We start from the raw sequence: 16,027 nt of genomic DNA on the forward strand, positions 1-16,027 counted from the left end.
AACACATTGGACAGAGGCGTTGCCCAGAGCAGCTGCAGACAGCACACTGCACACAGGCAGCCGGACAAGGATGAGTGAAATCCAGCCCATGCTCCTCGTGCTAAGCTGTGCATGGGACTGAGTCTTCCCGGAGGAAGGTGCACAATTTTCTGATTGGGACAAAGGCATTGTATGAACTAGCAGCCACCTGGTAGGAGTCTCATCTGTTACTGAGTCAGACGCCCACATAAGCAATTCCTGGGAGTTTGCTCTCAGCTCTCTCTCTCTTCCCCATCCCTTACCGTGGGGACTTCCCCTGAGATCTTACCTGCCCCTTATCTCTGACCTCCAAGCTAGCTCATCATACTTAGATAATACTCAGACAATGACTAGCATGCCCTCTTTCTAGAAGCTTCCAGAGGTGGATGATCAAAAGACAGCCACCAGCCAGGGCTTCCACATGATCTCACTCAGACACCAGGGAACCTCTAGAGAGGCTGCGGCTTTTCCCTGACAGTCCTCCACATCATTCTGTACACATCAGGGGTGCTTTTTGGGTCAAAGTATGCCCTGACATTAGTCAGCCCTTCGGGCTAATATGGAGCATCCATCCTTGATAGGATGCCCAGAGGGACTGACCTCTCCCTGTGCAAAGAGCTCTGCCTTGATGTCTACGGGAGCCCATGAGGGCATAGCCTACGGGGTGTGTGCGCATATATACAAGTTTGTGTCCTAGGACCCACCCCAAGAGGGTAAAGCTTGGATATGGTGCCATGGTGGGTTTGAGGCTAGAGGCAGGGGACCTGAAGGGGGCTGGGGTTGGAGGGTGGACTGTGGGGAGGTAGAAGAAGCCCCACCCAGCCTGTTCCCCAAACTTCAGCCCTACATGGAAAGGTCTATGGTGTTGAGGCCTGTGGGCACCCTCCTGGTCTAGGCCCCAGGGCAGGACAGCGTCAGGAGGGCCTGGAGGTGGCTGGTGGGTCCCAGGGGGCTGATCCTCCCCACAACGGGCAGTGAGTTTGGGAGGGCTACTTACAGAGCACAGTAAGGATGGCAAGCGAGGAAGGACCACTGGCGCTGTGGCTGTCCTGGGCCCGGCAGTGGTATGAGCCGGCGTCGGTGCTGGAGGCCATGGGGAGCACAAGGCTGCTGCTGGGCCCCTCGAGAAGCAGGACTCCATTCCGGTACCAGAAGTAGCGGGTTTCAGGCGTGGGGCTCAGGCCACTCCTGCAGGTCAGCGTCACCGCCTGCCCTTCTGCCACCTCCGCTGCTGGGCTGATAAGGAGACGAGCAGCTGGCAGGAGAGGGAGGAAGAGAGACTGGAGAGGCTGTGAGGGTCCCGTCCCTCGGCTCAGCTCCCCTGCACATCTGTGGAGCCCTGCCACCCGCTGCAGGAGGCCCTCCAGGTTCTCCTCTCCCCACATGGCTGTAGGTATGTTGGCTCTGTGTCTCTCTAGCCAGTCAGGAGGGTTTGGCCTGGAATGCCCATTTAGATCTATTGGTAGTGGCTGGCTGCAGCATAGTTGAGGATTCTGAACCAGAGCCCCTGTTTATGTTAAAAACCTGCCTTAAGAACATGGAGAAATTTGAGCCCTCATCCATTGCTGGTGGGATTGTAAAATGGCGCAGCCACTATGGAAAACAGTTTGGCGGTTCCTCAAAAAGTTGAACATAGAACCACCGTAAAAACCAAAAACCAAACCTATTGCCGTTCATTTGAGTCCACCTCATAACGACCCTATAAGACAGAGTAGAACTGCTTCACAGAGTTTCCAAGGAGCACCTGGTGGATTCGAACTGCTGAGCTTTTGGTTAGCAGCTATAGCTCTTGACCACTACACCACCAGGGTTTCCAGGACTACCATATGGCCCAACAATTCCACTCCTGGGTGTATACCCAAAAGAATTGAAAGCAGAGACTTAGATACTTGCATACCAGTGTTCATTGCAATACTATTCACAATAGCCAAAAGTGGAAACAACTCAAGTGTCCACCAACAGATGAATGGATAAACAAAATGTGGTAAGTCCAGACACTGGAATATTTTTCAGCCATAAAAAAGAAATGAAGCTCTGATGCAACAAGGATAAACCTGGAAGACGTTATCCTGAGTGAAAGAAGCCAGACACAGAAGAACGAATATCATATGATCTCACTTATATGAAATATCTAAAATAGACAAATGTGTAGAGACAGAAAGTGCATTTGACGTTAGCAGAAGTTGAGGGTAGAGGCGGATGGGGAACTACTATTGTCTAACGGATAAGGGGAGCCCAGGTGGCCCAGTGGTTAAGAGCTTGGCCACTAACCAAAAGGTTGGCAGCTTGAATCCACCGGCCGCTCCCTTGGAAACCATGTGGGGCAGTTCTCCTCTGTCCCCTGGGGCACTATGAGTCAGAATCAATTTGACGGCAATGGGTTTTTGATAATGGGTACAGAACTTCTGTTTGGGGTGATGAAAAATTTGTGGAAACAGATGGTGGTGATGGTTGTACAACATCGCGAATGTAATTAATGCCACTGGATTGTACACTTAACAATGGTTAAAATGCCAAATTTATGTTATATATATTTTACCACAATAAAATATTTTAAAACCTGCCTTGACAGATTAGCTGTGTCCGCCATGGCCTCAGAAGTTGGGAAGGGAGGCACCGAGGTAAAAATTAGAAGACCCTAACTCTCCATTTTGCCTCCCACATCTGACTCCTAGCGCAGAGCCTGCTCCCAAAGTTTAATAAGTAAAAATGTAAACATGAAGGGCTCTCCAAGTTCAGAGTGTGCAGAAGGAGTAATGCGACCTCTCCTGTTTCCCTTTTTGTTTTGACTTCCAGGAATCTCTGAGGTTGCAATGACTGTATAGCCCAAGCCTTTGATGTGATTTTTAACAGCCAGCTGGTTCAGCCCCTCCATTGAGTCCTCTGGACTTCTAGAAGAAAGAGGCCAGAGCTGGCCCCCTCCTCAGGCTCCCTCAGCCAACTGTCCAGTGCCCTCTTACCATTGGAGTGAAAGTCCAGGGTGGATGACGCATTTCCAAGGGAGTTGGTTGCCAAGCACTTGTACTCCCCGCTGTCAGCTGGCTCCAGGTGTTGAATCTCCAGGCGCAGGGAGTTGGGAGCAGAGAAGACACTGAAGCGTGGGCCGCGGTTACCCTCCTGGGGGGTGGAGGCCAGGATGAGGCTCCCATGTGACAGTACCAGGATGGCTGGGGGCTCACTGACCACAGAGCAGTGGATGATGCCCATGAGCCCCCCCTGCGTTTCCAGGAAAGCAGTCAGGTCTGGAGTGAGGGGTGGGTCTGTGTGGAAATGAGAGCCGGGCCTATCACCCTCAGATAGGGGACTTCCAGATTCCCCTTTTTAACCTATGAACCCTGCACCCATTTGTCCCACAATGCCCAGAGAGATGGGGACAACTCCAGCAGCTCCTGAGTGCCTGTTGTACCCACCCCTGCACCGGACAAACCACCCTCATCCCAGTCAGTCCTGTGGCAACCCTCCAAGTAGGTACAGAGGCCCCACTTTAAAGATAAGAAAACCGGTAGAGAGATCTGGTTGACAGCATTTTAACCAGGTGACCAAGTGAACACTATCAACAATGGGACAAACCGACATCATGGGCCTCCTGATATGTTGCACTGAGGCAGACACAACATCACATCTGCACCTCGCATAGTGCATGTCATAGTTATCAGGTGCCGGCGAGTCAGTTCTGACTCATAGCGACCCTACAGAGCAAAGCAAAACTGCCCCATAGGGTTTCCAAGGAGCAGCTGGTGAATTCGAACTGCCAACCTTTTTGGTTAGCAGCCGAGTCCTTAACCACTACACCACCAGGGCTCCAAAGTGCCTGCGTAGTCTCAGTCTATTCTATTTTGACAAACACAGATTGAGGGGCATTCTACTGAACAAACCGCCCTGTACTCTTCAACTTTCGGTATCAAGAAAGACCCGGAAAGACTTAGGGACTATCCCAGACAAAGGAGAAGAAAGAAAGAAAGATGGCAGTTGAAAGCAAAGCGTGATTCTGGAAGGAATCCTGGACCACAAAAAAAAAAAATGGCCATCAAGGACATTATTGGGAATATTGACAAAATTTGAATGTAAACTGTAAATTAGATAATAGTCCTGTATCAATGTTAGGTTTCCTAATTGTGGTTATGTAAGAGAAAGACCTTAGGAAAATACATGCCAAGGAAATTAGGGATAGAGGAGCATCATATCTGCAACTTCTTCTCAAATGGTTCAGGAAGAGGAATGTGCAGATATAAACTTCCCACCCACTTGTCTATTCGCTGTGCTGTGGCAGCGCGCATGTTGCTATGACGTTCTACCACTGATATTTCAAATACCAGCAGGCTTACCAAAGGTGAACAGCTTTCAGCAGAGCTTCCAGACTAAGACAGACTAAGAAGAAAGGCCTGCTGATCTACTTCCCAAAATTAGCCAATGGAAACCTTATGGATCGCAACAGAATATTATTGGATACAGTGCTGGAAAATGAACCCCTATGTTAGAAGGCACTACCCAGTCACCAAAATAATGGACTCAAACATACCAACAATCATGGAGATGGGGCAGGATTGGGCAATGTTTCGTTCTGTTACACATGGGGTCGCCCTGAGTCTGAGCCAACTCCAAGTCAACAACAACTAACAACGTGTGTATGTATATGCGTCTGTGTTTATGGAGACAGAGTTAAGTGTACTGTATGTACATATACATGGAGATAGAGAAAGAAAGAAGGATAGAGCAAATATGCCAAAATGTTAACAAGTGGGGAATCTGAACGAAAGGTATAATTCTCTGTACTATTCTTGCAACTTTCTGTAAGTTTTATAATTTCAAAATTAACTTTTTTTCATTATTATTGCCTTTTACTATGTATACCTTTTTAAAAATTTTTATTGTGCTTTAAGTGAAAGTTTACAAATCATGTCAGTCTCTCATACAAAAATTTATATATGCCTTGCTACATATGGAAACCATGGTGGCATAGTGGTTAAGTGCTACTTGGTGCTCCTTGGAAACTCTATGGGGCAGTTCTACTCTGCCTTATAGGGTCGCTATAAGTTGGAATTGACTCCACAGCACTGGGTTTGGTTCTTTGGTTTGATTTTGCTACATACTCCTAGTTGCTCTCCCCCTAATGAGACAGCACACTCCTTCCCTCCACTCTGTCTTTTCGTGTCCATTCTGCCAGCTCTGACCCCTCTAAGCCCTCTCATTTCCCCTCCAGATAGGAGATGCCCACATAGTCTCATGTGTCTACTTGATCCAAGAAGCTCACTCCTCACTGGTATCATTTTCTATCCTATAACCCAGTCCAGTCCCTGTCTGAAGAGTTGGCTTTGGGAATGGGTCCTGTCTTGGGCTAACAGAAGGTCTTTGGACCATGACCTCTGGAGTCCCTCCAGTCTCAGTCAGAACATTAAGTCTGGTCTTTTTACGAAAATTTGGGGTCTGCATCCCACTGCTCTCCTGTTCCCTCAGGGTTCTCTGTTGTGCTCCCTGTCAGGGCAGTCATCGGTTGTAGCCAGGTACTGTCTAGTTCTTCTGGTCTCAGGCTAATGTAGTCTCTGGTTTATGTGACCCTTTCTGTGTCTTGGGCTCATAATTCCCTTGTGTCTTTGGTGTTCTTCATTCTCCTTTGCTCCAGGTGGTTTGAGACCAATTGATGCATCTTAGATGGCCACTTGCTAGCGTTTAAGACCCTAGACGCCACTCTCCAAAGTGGGATGCAGAATATTTTCTTAATAGATTTTATTATGCCAATTGACTTAGATGTCCCCTGAAGCCATGGTCCCCAGACCCCTGCCCCTGCTACGCTGCTCTTCGAAGCATTCAGTTTATTCAGGAAACTTCTTTGCTTTTGATTTAGTCCAGTGTGCTGACCTCTCCTGTATCATGTGTTGTCTTTCCCTTCACCTAAAATAGTTCTTATCTACTATCTATAATTAGTGGATACCCTTCTCCTTCCCCCCCACCCTCCCTCACCACTCTTATAACCATCAAAGAATATTCAAAATTTAAAGTTTTTTTTTTTTTTTAAAATAGGAGGAAACTGAGGCCCAGGGCAGGTGTGCAGAAATGGGAAGTGAGCTCAAAGCCATCGGACTACAGAGCCCTTGTCCAGGTGAAGTGGCTTCACAGCTCCTGCACCCAGTACCCCTGCACCCAGGGACCCCACCCTTAGGCCCAGCCTCAGCCTTTCCCTGAGCTCTGGTAGTGCCCACTACCACCCTGCCCTGGCCACTTACGGTTGACCACCACGCTGACGGGGCCCGAGCGCTCACTGCCCTGGGCGTTCCGCACCTCGCAGAAATAGAAGCCAGCGTCGGCCCTGGTGGCCCGGTTCAGCTGCAGGGTGCGGGCATGGGCGTCCTCCAACAGGAACTGGTTCTTGTACCAGCTGTAGCGGATCTCACTGGGCGTCCCACTGGGCATGTGGCAGGTCAGTGTCACTGTCTGGTTCTCCAGGAAGGGGCCTTCTGGGTTCACCTGGACCTCAGCGGCTGAGGGGGCATGAGGGGGCGTGCTGGGGCATGGGTACCAACTTCCAGCTCCAACCCCTCAAAGCCCCTGGGACCACAACCCATCAACCTGAATCTGCACAGTCTAAACCACAACCCTCTGCAGCAAAGCCCCTGGTTTGCCCTGCACCTTTGTGCTGTTCCCCAGGGTCTTCTCAACATCCGCCCTCCCAGGGGAATTCTGTCATCTGTCTCACAGTAAGGCGGGGCTGGCACTAAACGCCAGGACCTCTGCCTTCAGAGCCAAGGGCCTCTTTGTTCCACACTGGGCCCTGGCTTGCTGGGGGAGAGAGAGTGTGGACTGTGCTCCGCTCCTATCTCCGCACCTGCACCCCATGAGGCCCTGAGCACTGCCAGCCTCTGGCTCTGCCCTGGCCTGGCTCCCCTGGCCTGGCTGGACCCCTCCCTGTTCTCTGGCCAAGATCCAGTCTCACCCAGGACTCACCGAAGACATAGAGGCTGACAGGGGTCGAGATGGCAGAACCCACAGCATTTTCAGCTTGGCAGGTGTAGACGCCGGAATCGGTCCAGGTTGCCTGGGGCAACCGCAGCACCCGGCCCTTGGCTTCGAGGGGCACCCCGTCCTTGACCCACTGCACCGACCTGATCTCTGGGTAGCTGCTATTCACCTGGCAGGTGAGTGTGACCAGGTCACCTGGGAGGATGTTCTGCCCCAAGGAGCTAAGCAGGACCTCCACGCCCCGTGGGGCATCTGGAAGGCAGGATGGGGGCATCAGGTAAGGGGCACGAGGAGGGCAGGGTTGGCATACTTTTCCTCATCTCCTCTTATTCACACCTCTCCTCCCTTTCAAACTCTACCCTGAGGTAGCTCACCCACATAAAACATCAGTTCCATTCGTTCCCCTGTCCAGGGTAGGCTCTGTTCCCCGCCCCAACCCCCACCCTGTGACGCACTCCTGATCCCTTAGAGACTAGGTGAGTTAAAGCTTGGCCCAGCATCCAGCCCATGCTGCCTTTTATGGCGTTCTGCTTCATGGCACTGCCCAGGTGCCGTGTGTTCTAGTTGGGGGTGGGTTCCATGGACAGGAGTCCCTGGTGGTGCAACAGTTAATGTGCTCAGCTGCTAACCAAAAGGTCGGAGGTTCCAGTCCAACCAGAGGTGCCTTGAAAGAAAGACCTTGTGATCTGCTTCCGAAAACCCAGCCGTTGAACACCCTATGAAGCACAGTCCTACTCTGACACACGCAGGGTCTCCGTGAGTTGCAGTTGACTCCACTGCGATGGGTACTGCTTCCATGGTCCTGGGCACCACCCTGCTTGCTTTAGGGGCCTGAGGTAGCTGTTGGTAATGGATCAACCACCCAGTGGGAGGGGACCAAAGGCAGCATCAAACTAGCTCTGAGAATAGCTAGCCAGTTTGTAAGAAAACCAACAATACGAAGAAACCTCACTTCTTTAAATCTTGTTCCAAATCCCGCCTCCATGTAAATAAAAAATTAATAAAAGCTAATGTTTCCAAGTGTTCCGTTCTGACTACCTTATCCGTGTCATCTGTTTGATGTTTGTAATAATTCTATGAAACATGAGCTGCTTATCATAACCTCCACTATCTAGGTCCCTGGATGGTGCCAACGGTTAACGCACTCAGCTGCTAACTGAAAAGCTAGAGCTTTGAGTCCACCTAGAAGTGCCTTGGGAGAAAGTCCTGGTGATCTGCTTCCAAAAGAACAGCCATTGAAGACCCTGTGGAGCACAGATCTACTCTCAGGTCACCATGGGGTCCCCATGAGTCAGAACAACTTGACAGCAACTGGGTTTTCCCCCCACTGTGCAGATGAGAAAACAAAGGCTCGAACTGAAGTTTGCTCGTCTGTAAGCGGCGGAGCCAGGCAACGCGATACAGACCCTGTGAACAGGCTGCCCTGTTTCACTGTGGTGGGAATACACATAACCAAGTGGAAACTTGGGCTCTTTCCCCCCTGGCTCTTTGTCACAGTCACATCAAGCATGAGTAGCCTAAGGCAGGAAGGGGGGTAGACCTCACCTTTCCAGCATCCTCCAGAACTAAGCTGAATCCCAGGGTACATGCTGCCGACCCCCAAAGCTGACTAGGGAGCTCCTATTCCCCTGGCCCTCTGTGTCGTCCCTCCTCTGCCCAGCCTGGCCTAGAGGACAAGAACAAGATATTTGCCCCCTTCAACGCCAGCAGGAGTTAGAAGGGAGCCGTGAAATGGGGCTCTTAGTGGCTTAGCAGTCTCTGTCCATCCCCTGCCCTGGAAGCCTGAGTTTGGGCCCCTGCTTTGCCTCAGGATGAGGGTTTTGCTTCCACAGCTGGAGAGAGGGACTGGTTGTGCTCAGTAGCGAGGGTGTGTCTCCCAGCTCACTCACACTGGACTTGGAGGTGAATCTCGCCCAGTGCCTTGCGACCGGCCACCGAGAGCTGGCAGCCCAGGGTCCGGCCATGGTCCTGCCAGGACAGGGTCATATGGAGGGTCTCCAGGTGTCTGATGCCGGTGGGCTCCAGCCTCTGGAGGGTGGAGGTGACAGAGTGAGCCGGGTCCTGGCCTTGCCATTCCAGGCTGACCGGCTCCTGCAGGCAGGCGTAGGGGGTGGAGCAGTTGAAGTCCACCTCCATGCCCTCACGCAGCTCGGCGGGCGAGGCGATGGCAGGTGTGCGGGGCTCCTCTGAGGACAGAGACAGAAAGCTCAGGACTCCCTTTCTCCAGACCTGAGACCCTCTGCCCTGGAAGCCCCAGCTGAGAGATGGGCCCTTTTATGGAGAAGGGAAAGCCACTGTTTACCCACAACCCAACTTGGGTGAATGCAAGGGGTGACCAGGGCTGGGGCTGAAGCAGAGACAGTATAGCTGGGGCTGGCCCTGGGACAAGGATGGGGCTGGGGCTGACCCTGGGTCAGGGATAAAGCTGGCGCTGGAACTGAGGTTGAGATTCGGGCTGGGGTGAGGTTTAGGATGAGGGCTGGGCTGTGAGCCAGTCAGTCCAGGAGCACCCTAGAAGTTCCTTTGCAGCAGTGGCCAAGTCACCTGCCCTCACCTGTCACGGTGACCGTGGTGCCTTGGACATCTAACCATTTGTTGCCCTCGCTGATTTCAAAGCGGAACTTGTAGGAGCCTGAGTCCTCAGGCTGCAGGTCCTTCAGCAGCAGGTTGCACACTTTGTGCTCGGGGCTCCCCGCCAGCAGGGCACGGCCTCGGAAGCGCGCCTCCACCAGCGTGGGGTTCTCTGAATGGCTCACCACCTTCCGCTCTCCCCCAGAATTGGAGTCAAAATACCAAATGGCTGTGATGCCCTTGGGCACCGCTACTTCGGCAGGGAAGTTGAAGATGCAGGGGATGAGTAAGCAGGACCCCTTCAAGCCCTGCACATCCTGGGGACTGGAAACACCCCACGAGGCCTGGCCTGGGGAGGGATGGGGAGAGGAGGGTGGTGCAGGACTGGGGTCACTGCAGAACCCATGATCTGCCCAGAGAAGGGTGCACTGATGGGCCAGAAACCCTGCCCCAGCAATGCACCCCTATTGCAGCCCCTCTGGGTGCCCCAGGGACAGTCCATGGCTCAGGGGCTGCTCAGAAGTTCAGCAGGGCAGCTCCAACAAGGACCTGGGGCTCCCACCCAGCTCCTATTCACTACCTTCCTGTACCCTCCTTCAATGCCAGCACCAGAATCTGTGGACTCAGGCATGGCCCAGCATGCCTGGCCCAGCCAGAGTCTGGACTCACTGAGGCCAAGCCCCCTGAGACGGGCCAGTGACACTTACCTGGTGGGATGAGTGAGGCCAGGAGGAGGAGCTGGTGCAGGAAGCCCATACCAGGTCTTTGTGCTGGTTCTGGCTCCTAAAAGGGTGGTGCAAACTGAATGGCCACACAGGAGCCCCTAGAGACACCTCCGGCACATCAGCTCCAGGACCCACTAAAGGTCCAGCCCTGCGTCTCCGAGTGCTGTGATGGCTGCTCCAGAGAGATGGCAGGGCTCCCAGGGACCCCAGGGGCAGCTGCCAGCAGGGAACCAGGAGCCCACATTCTCCTCTCGGGGCATGCCCAGGAATGCCTCTCTTGGTGGCATGCCCCAGAAAGCCACCTATGTTCACTTGGCCCCGCCCCCACAGTTGGTTGCCCAACTTCTGCTTTCCCATCCTTTCAGGGAAACTGTTTTAGGACAGATTAACAGCTGTCCTCCCCCCACCCCCACCAAGGCAGCAGGAACTGGGGCCCAAAGAGGCCTAGTGACCTACTCCAAGATACCCAGCAAGAATGATGGCTTCATACTTGAGACTTGCCCCCCTGCCACCAGCTTTCCGAGGTGCAGGCCATAACGGGGCTGACGGAACTTAACAAAGCGCAGCCTTTAAGAGTCATTCTCCTGCTCCAAAACCTTCTGTGGCTCCCATTGCCCATGAGATATGGGTCCCAATACAGCCCTGGAGAGTCCTCATTTCCTGCCCCCAGCTGATTCCCACAGACCCCTCCACCCCCAGGGCCAGTCCTGTCACCTGTGAGCACCCATCTCTGCCTGCTGAACCTCATTCAAGGTGCAACTTGAGGTGGCCTCTGGACAAAACTTCCCTTTCGGCACCCCTGCAGCCACCCTAGAGCCATCTCTGAATGTGCCTTGTCTTTGGCAGCTTGTGAGCACCCATTTCTCACGGTCTGGGACTGAGGACACGGGCCTGAAGCAGTGCAGACCCCTCAGGCCCTCAGAGGTTCCCCATGGGCAAGAGAGGGGTGCAGTCCCCTTGGGGGTTCTGAGTTGGGGCAGGGAGGTGGCAGGACCAAGCGCAGGTGTGACAGGCAGCAGGAGGGCCCTGCACAGCACGTATCCCACAGGCATGAGTTAAACACCTACTGTATATCTTGTGGAAACCCTGGTGGCATAATGGTTAAGCACTACAGCTGCTAACCAAAAGGTCAGCAGTTCAAACCCACCAGGCCCTCCTTGGAAGCCCTATGGGGCAGTTCTACTCGGTCCTATGGGGTTGCTATGAGTTGGAATCGACTCGACGGCAAGAGGTATGGTTATATCTTGCCCAAGAAGGCAGGTTCTCTGTCATGGAGAATCCCTGGGTAGGAGTGTGGGAAGGACCCTAAGGGGTGCCATAGACGTGAGACTGTGAAGGGATGCCAAAAATACATTTTGCCAACTTTGCAATCCTCCTTGGTCCTAAATGCTGACTCAGCAGAGTGAGAGGAGAGCCTGGAAGGTTGCAAGTGGGGACAGGAAACTCATGATATCTTCCGGGCCCAGCCCCAGCCCACGTCCTCATGAGTTGGGCCCAGCTGATCCTGAAGGCTACCAGGGGTCACACCTGGGGTGGGCTGGGCTGAGCCCCAGGGCCTGGGGAGAGCCTGAATTGCCTGCCAGGATGGCCAGGCAGCATTTATGCAAATGTAGTCTAGGTAAGGAACATTCTAACCTGGAGCACTGCAAAGACAGAGGCCTGGCAAGGACAGGAAGACCCAGCCACCTGGCTGGGCTGCTCCAGCAGACAGGTCTTGTCACTTGCTGAGGCCCAGTGGATCGTCCCCAGTTCTTTGGGCAGTCCTAGACCTACTCCTCCTTCAAAAGGACGTTACCCATACCAGGTCCTTGGCAACTGAGAAGCTCAGGTCCCCCAGGCTGGGCCCCATGGCCCGGTGGCTGTGCTTTTCCTAACTTTGAAGAAAGGCAGCCTGCTGGGCACGTTTGGGGGCAGGTCTGACCCCTGAAACCCAGAGCCATGCAGGGTGTCAGGGTTAGCTCCTCTGCAGTTGGGAAAACCAGCAAGATATGCCTACTGTGTCCCTATCTCCCCCACTGCCCCAGGGCATTGCTGAACCTATAGGAGGTATGGTGGGATTTTCGGCACAGTGATACTGGAATGGAGCAGGAATTTTTTGAATGTGTAAAGGGACTCTTTCTAGAACCCCCTGAAATCACACCACATAGATGTCACCTATGCTTAGCCTAGCCCCAACACCAAAGGGGTCAGTCCCCTGGAGTCCAGCTTACTGGCTCAGCCTGCCCCACCCCAAAAACCAGCCTCAGCCCAGAGAACTGTCCTAGGAACAGGAAGGGCAGGGATGGCACTAGAAGAGAGACTCTTGTCCCAGTTTAAAAGCTTGGTGTTGACGGGTAGGTGTCCTAGGGCTTGGGTCTGAGCTGGGTGACCTATGGAGTGTCAGCACTACCTGGTGGTAGAGGGGTGATGTGGAAGAGGGCAGACGTATTTGAGGGCAGAGAGCACTGTGGCTCTAAAACAAGCCCTCCCTTGGGCAATGGCCATTCGGACAGCATTGTTCCCCAGATTGGAAATTCCTGAGGTTCATCCTTGCATCTCCAAGCCTTGGGTGCTTTGAAAACAGGGTTAAAAATACCCACTCCTAGAACTGGTATGGGCTGCGCCACGGTTGGGTTGCAGTGGTCCCGTACACGGTGGGCACCCATGTGTGCTGCCTATATGAGAGCAAGTGAGCAGGTAAGGATCCTAGCACATCTGGGGAGGGCAGGTAGACCCAAGAACAAAGTCCAGCAGAGGCCAACATCCAGCCTGGGGAAAGGAGGGCAAAGGTAGTTTCATGGTGAACAGCTATGCATGGGATCAGGATTTGGTTTCTGTTTCCTGATCCCAGGCTCCTCCCCAACTTCTCTTTTGTCTGAGCAAGGAGGGAAATGGGTAACAGGGCCAGCTGGGGTACTTCACCGCACAGATGAGAAATCAGGGAAATATGGGGGTACAGATGGGCAATTCCAGGAACGTTTAATCTTCAAAATAGTAGAAATCCCCAACACAGGCCAGACCTTCAACTTTGGAAGCCATATAACCCATTACATTTCTTAACCTGGCTTTAAATGCTGAGTGCTCATCCCCTGAGGTCTGCTGGGCAATGTCAAGGTACTTGCATGCCGATGAATGAAGTAAAGATGAACGGAGTGGGGCTGGGGTTACAGTAAGGTGAAGACTGCAGTTGGACAGGGTGGGGCTGGGCTGGGGTGAGGGTGAGGGTGAGGGTTAGACTGGGATCTGGAATGAGATGAGGGTTGGAATTGGGGTTGAAATTGAGATGAGAGCAATGGATTTGGTTGAGGGTGAAGATTGGAGTTGGATGCAGGTGGTGATCAGGATATGACTGGGGCTGGAACTGGAATGAGGGTGATAGGGTTGGGTATGGGTTGGAATTGGGGTTAGGACAATGGTTAGGTTGGAGGTGGATAAAGATGAGGTTAGTAAATGTTGAGTTTGGGAAGCAAGTAGGGCGAGGGTGGTGATTAAGATTGGGCTGGGGTAGGGATTAGGATGATGGTTAAGATTGGAAGTTGGATGTCGGTTAGGGAAGCTTTGGGGTTGTGGAGGGGTTTGAGCTGTGGAGGGCTATAATTAGTATCTTGGGCTTGGGTTGGTTTGGAGTCCAGCACTCATACCCAGACAGACCCCACCAAGTCTCAGCCCAGCCCTGCTCCCTTCCAGGCCCAGAGGTTGGGAGTACCTGCTCCACAGTGGTTAGTGGCTGGTGAATTGGTCGGAGAGGAGAACAGGAAGGAAGGCCAGGAGCTCTTGGTACAGCTGGTGCCCCGGGGCTCTGCTACCCCAAGAAAGAGCACCCAATTTCAGAAGCTGCTTCCTCTTTTTCCAAGGCCTCAGTCCCAATGCTCAGGCCAGAGGCCGGTCAGGGAAACAGCTGCAGGCCTTGTGCAATACCAAGGGAAGAAAGGCCTCCTGAAGGGGGAGTTCCCCAGCAAGGGGAAGGCCCCCAGCAAGGCCCAGGAGCCCAGGACTCAGGGATCTGAGCAAGCAGAAGCGGGATCTGGGCTCACGCTGGCGCTTTCTCTCAGGCAAAGTGGTGATCTAGGAGATAATATCGGAGCCACTTTTCCCTGTCTTTGAGCATAAAGAATGTGACCCAGCTGGAGCTGGACTCACAAGGGCTCACAAGGGCACATCACCTGGGCCCTGAGGTATAAAAACAAAAGGTAGGAAAATCTTGGAAAACATCTTTTAGGGAAACTTTCACATATACAAATCATAAACAGAGCACAAAAGACCCATGTATTTTCCGCTCTTATCTTTTCCTTTTAGCACTTAGTGAATAGTAAGATGTATTGTTCCGGTGAAGACCCTCCTGAATGTCGTTACTGAAACTTGTTTCAGTGATTATTAAGAAAGACAATTAAAAATATAGAATCACGGTGATTTGGCAGTTTTTAGCCAATCTGTGAAAAGGTGAAGCTTTCAATGATTTTGCCGATATGTAATGTTAATGCATACTGATCATTCTATAACATTCCTTAGATTCGGGCAGACATGGCTCTGGCAGCATGCTTGTCCGATTCCTACTTTTGCCTCTTTAAACATAGGCCAAATAAAACCTTTCTTTTTGCTTTACTGGGAACCCTGGTGGCATAGTGGGTAAGTGCTATGGCTGCTAACCAAAGATTGGCAGTTCAAATTCACCACATGCCCCCTTGGAAACTCTGGGGATGTTCTACTCTGTCTTACAGGGTCGCTATGAGTTGGAACTGGCTCAACGGCAACGGGTTTGGTTTGGTTTGGTTTTTGTTTTACTATAACTTTGTGGTGATTTTACCCTAGACAGTGGGAAATGAGGGGTGGGGTGGTCTTTTTACCAGCCATGTCTGCTCCCTGTCTTTCTGGGCCACTTTCTAGGGAGTCTGAGAGAAGAGGGAGCTTTCTGTACACTGTCCTCCCTGACAACTGGGAAGGAGATCAGCCCAAGGTGGGCGAGGATTACAGGGCACCCAGGCCAGGGTATTTATTCTCCAAGCCCTTTGGGGACCTTCTTGAAACCCCACGGCCCCCTGGATCCTCTAAGAAGATCCCCACAAGAAGCAGGTGTGGGGCACACAGGGGCCCCAAACAGCCAAGAAACTCCTCAGCCTGGAGCAGTGTCTCTGGTCACTCTCCCCTCCCCATCCTCCCACACTGATTTCAGCAATACCACTGCCACCACCCCCTCCACCACCACCCCCCGCCCCCACCTTGAGGCAAAAAAGGAAAGACTCCACCACACTGGAGGGCCTACTATGTGCTAGACACTAAACATACAGGGCAGATAGTAATCGCCCCAAGCAATCCTAGGTACAAGTGACAGTTCATTTCTTTATTTCACAACTCTTTAAAATTCAACCCATCTCCCACCTTCTTGTTTTGGAGGGAGCCCAGCCTCAGCAGATCAGACACCCCATACCCTGTGGGTAAACCTACTTGCGCAGATTCAAAAAGAGTTGACTTGTTGAATTAGGGTGGATCCAGGATCGCAGATTGCGATGGTCCAAGGCAGATGGCTGCTGACGCCCTACCCTGAAATCCTCAGATTCCAGAATGATTAGGTCTCTGTCACACGGTCCCTCTTGGCAGCCCAGCACTATTGTTAAGCTTAGGTCATTTCCTCTTTTGCCCAAACAAGAGGGTTCCCCCCATTGCTGCCTCCCCCAACAGCAACCTTAAGGCTTGCTGGTCCAGGGACCCCAGCTCTCGGCCTGTGACGGTATCATCCACTCCCTGGCCTTGTGGGAGGTGAAGTGTATTTCCCCACCGCTTGA

At 52.5% G+C, this 16,027-nt stretch overlaps 1 protein-coding gene across 6 annotated transcripts in view; it reads right to left on the reverse strand.

The window, feature by feature from the left end:
* Positions 1–15,781, reverse strand: part of SIGLEC1 (sialic acid binding Ig like lectin 1) — a 31,122-nt gene extending 15,341 nt beyond the window's left edge. For 4 of the 6 annotated variants that reach the window (XR_007515432.1, XR_007515433.1, XM_049869592.1 and 1 more), the window contains exons 1-7: positions 10,251–10,558; positions 9,527–9,892; positions 8,862–9,158; positions 6,958–7,224; positions 6,240–6,494; positions 2,979–3,278; positions 1,016–1,273 (exon numbers count right to left, since the gene is read on the reverse strand). Coding sequence is in view for 4 of the 6 variants with exons in the window: in XM_049869592.1 (XP_049725549.1) it covers positions 1,016–1,273; positions 2,979–3,278; positions 6,240–6,494; positions 6,958–7,224; positions 8,862–9,158; positions 9,527–9,892; positions 10,251–10,299 (1,792 nt within the window). In the remaining 2 variants the exon portion in view is untranslated. Of the gene's footprint in view, positions 1–1,015; positions 1,274–2,978; positions 3,279–6,239; positions 6,495–6,957; positions 7,225–8,861; positions 9,159–9,526; positions 9,893–10,250; positions 10,559–13,953; positions 14,113–15,689 lie in introns of those variants that run through there. The other 2 variants (XM_049869594.1, XM_049869593.1) reach the window with 2 other exon arrangements.
* Between the last annotated feature and the right edge of the window lie 246 nt (positions 15,782–16,027).

This window comes from Elephas maximus, chromosome 25 (assembly GCF_024166365.1).
Source record: "Elephas maximus indicus isolate mEleMax1 chromosome 25, mEleMax1 primary haplotype, whole genome shotgun sequence".
In the NCBI taxonomy this organism is placed as follows: Eukaryota; Metazoa; Chordata; class Mammalia; order Proboscidea; family Elephantidae; genus Elephas; species Elephas maximus.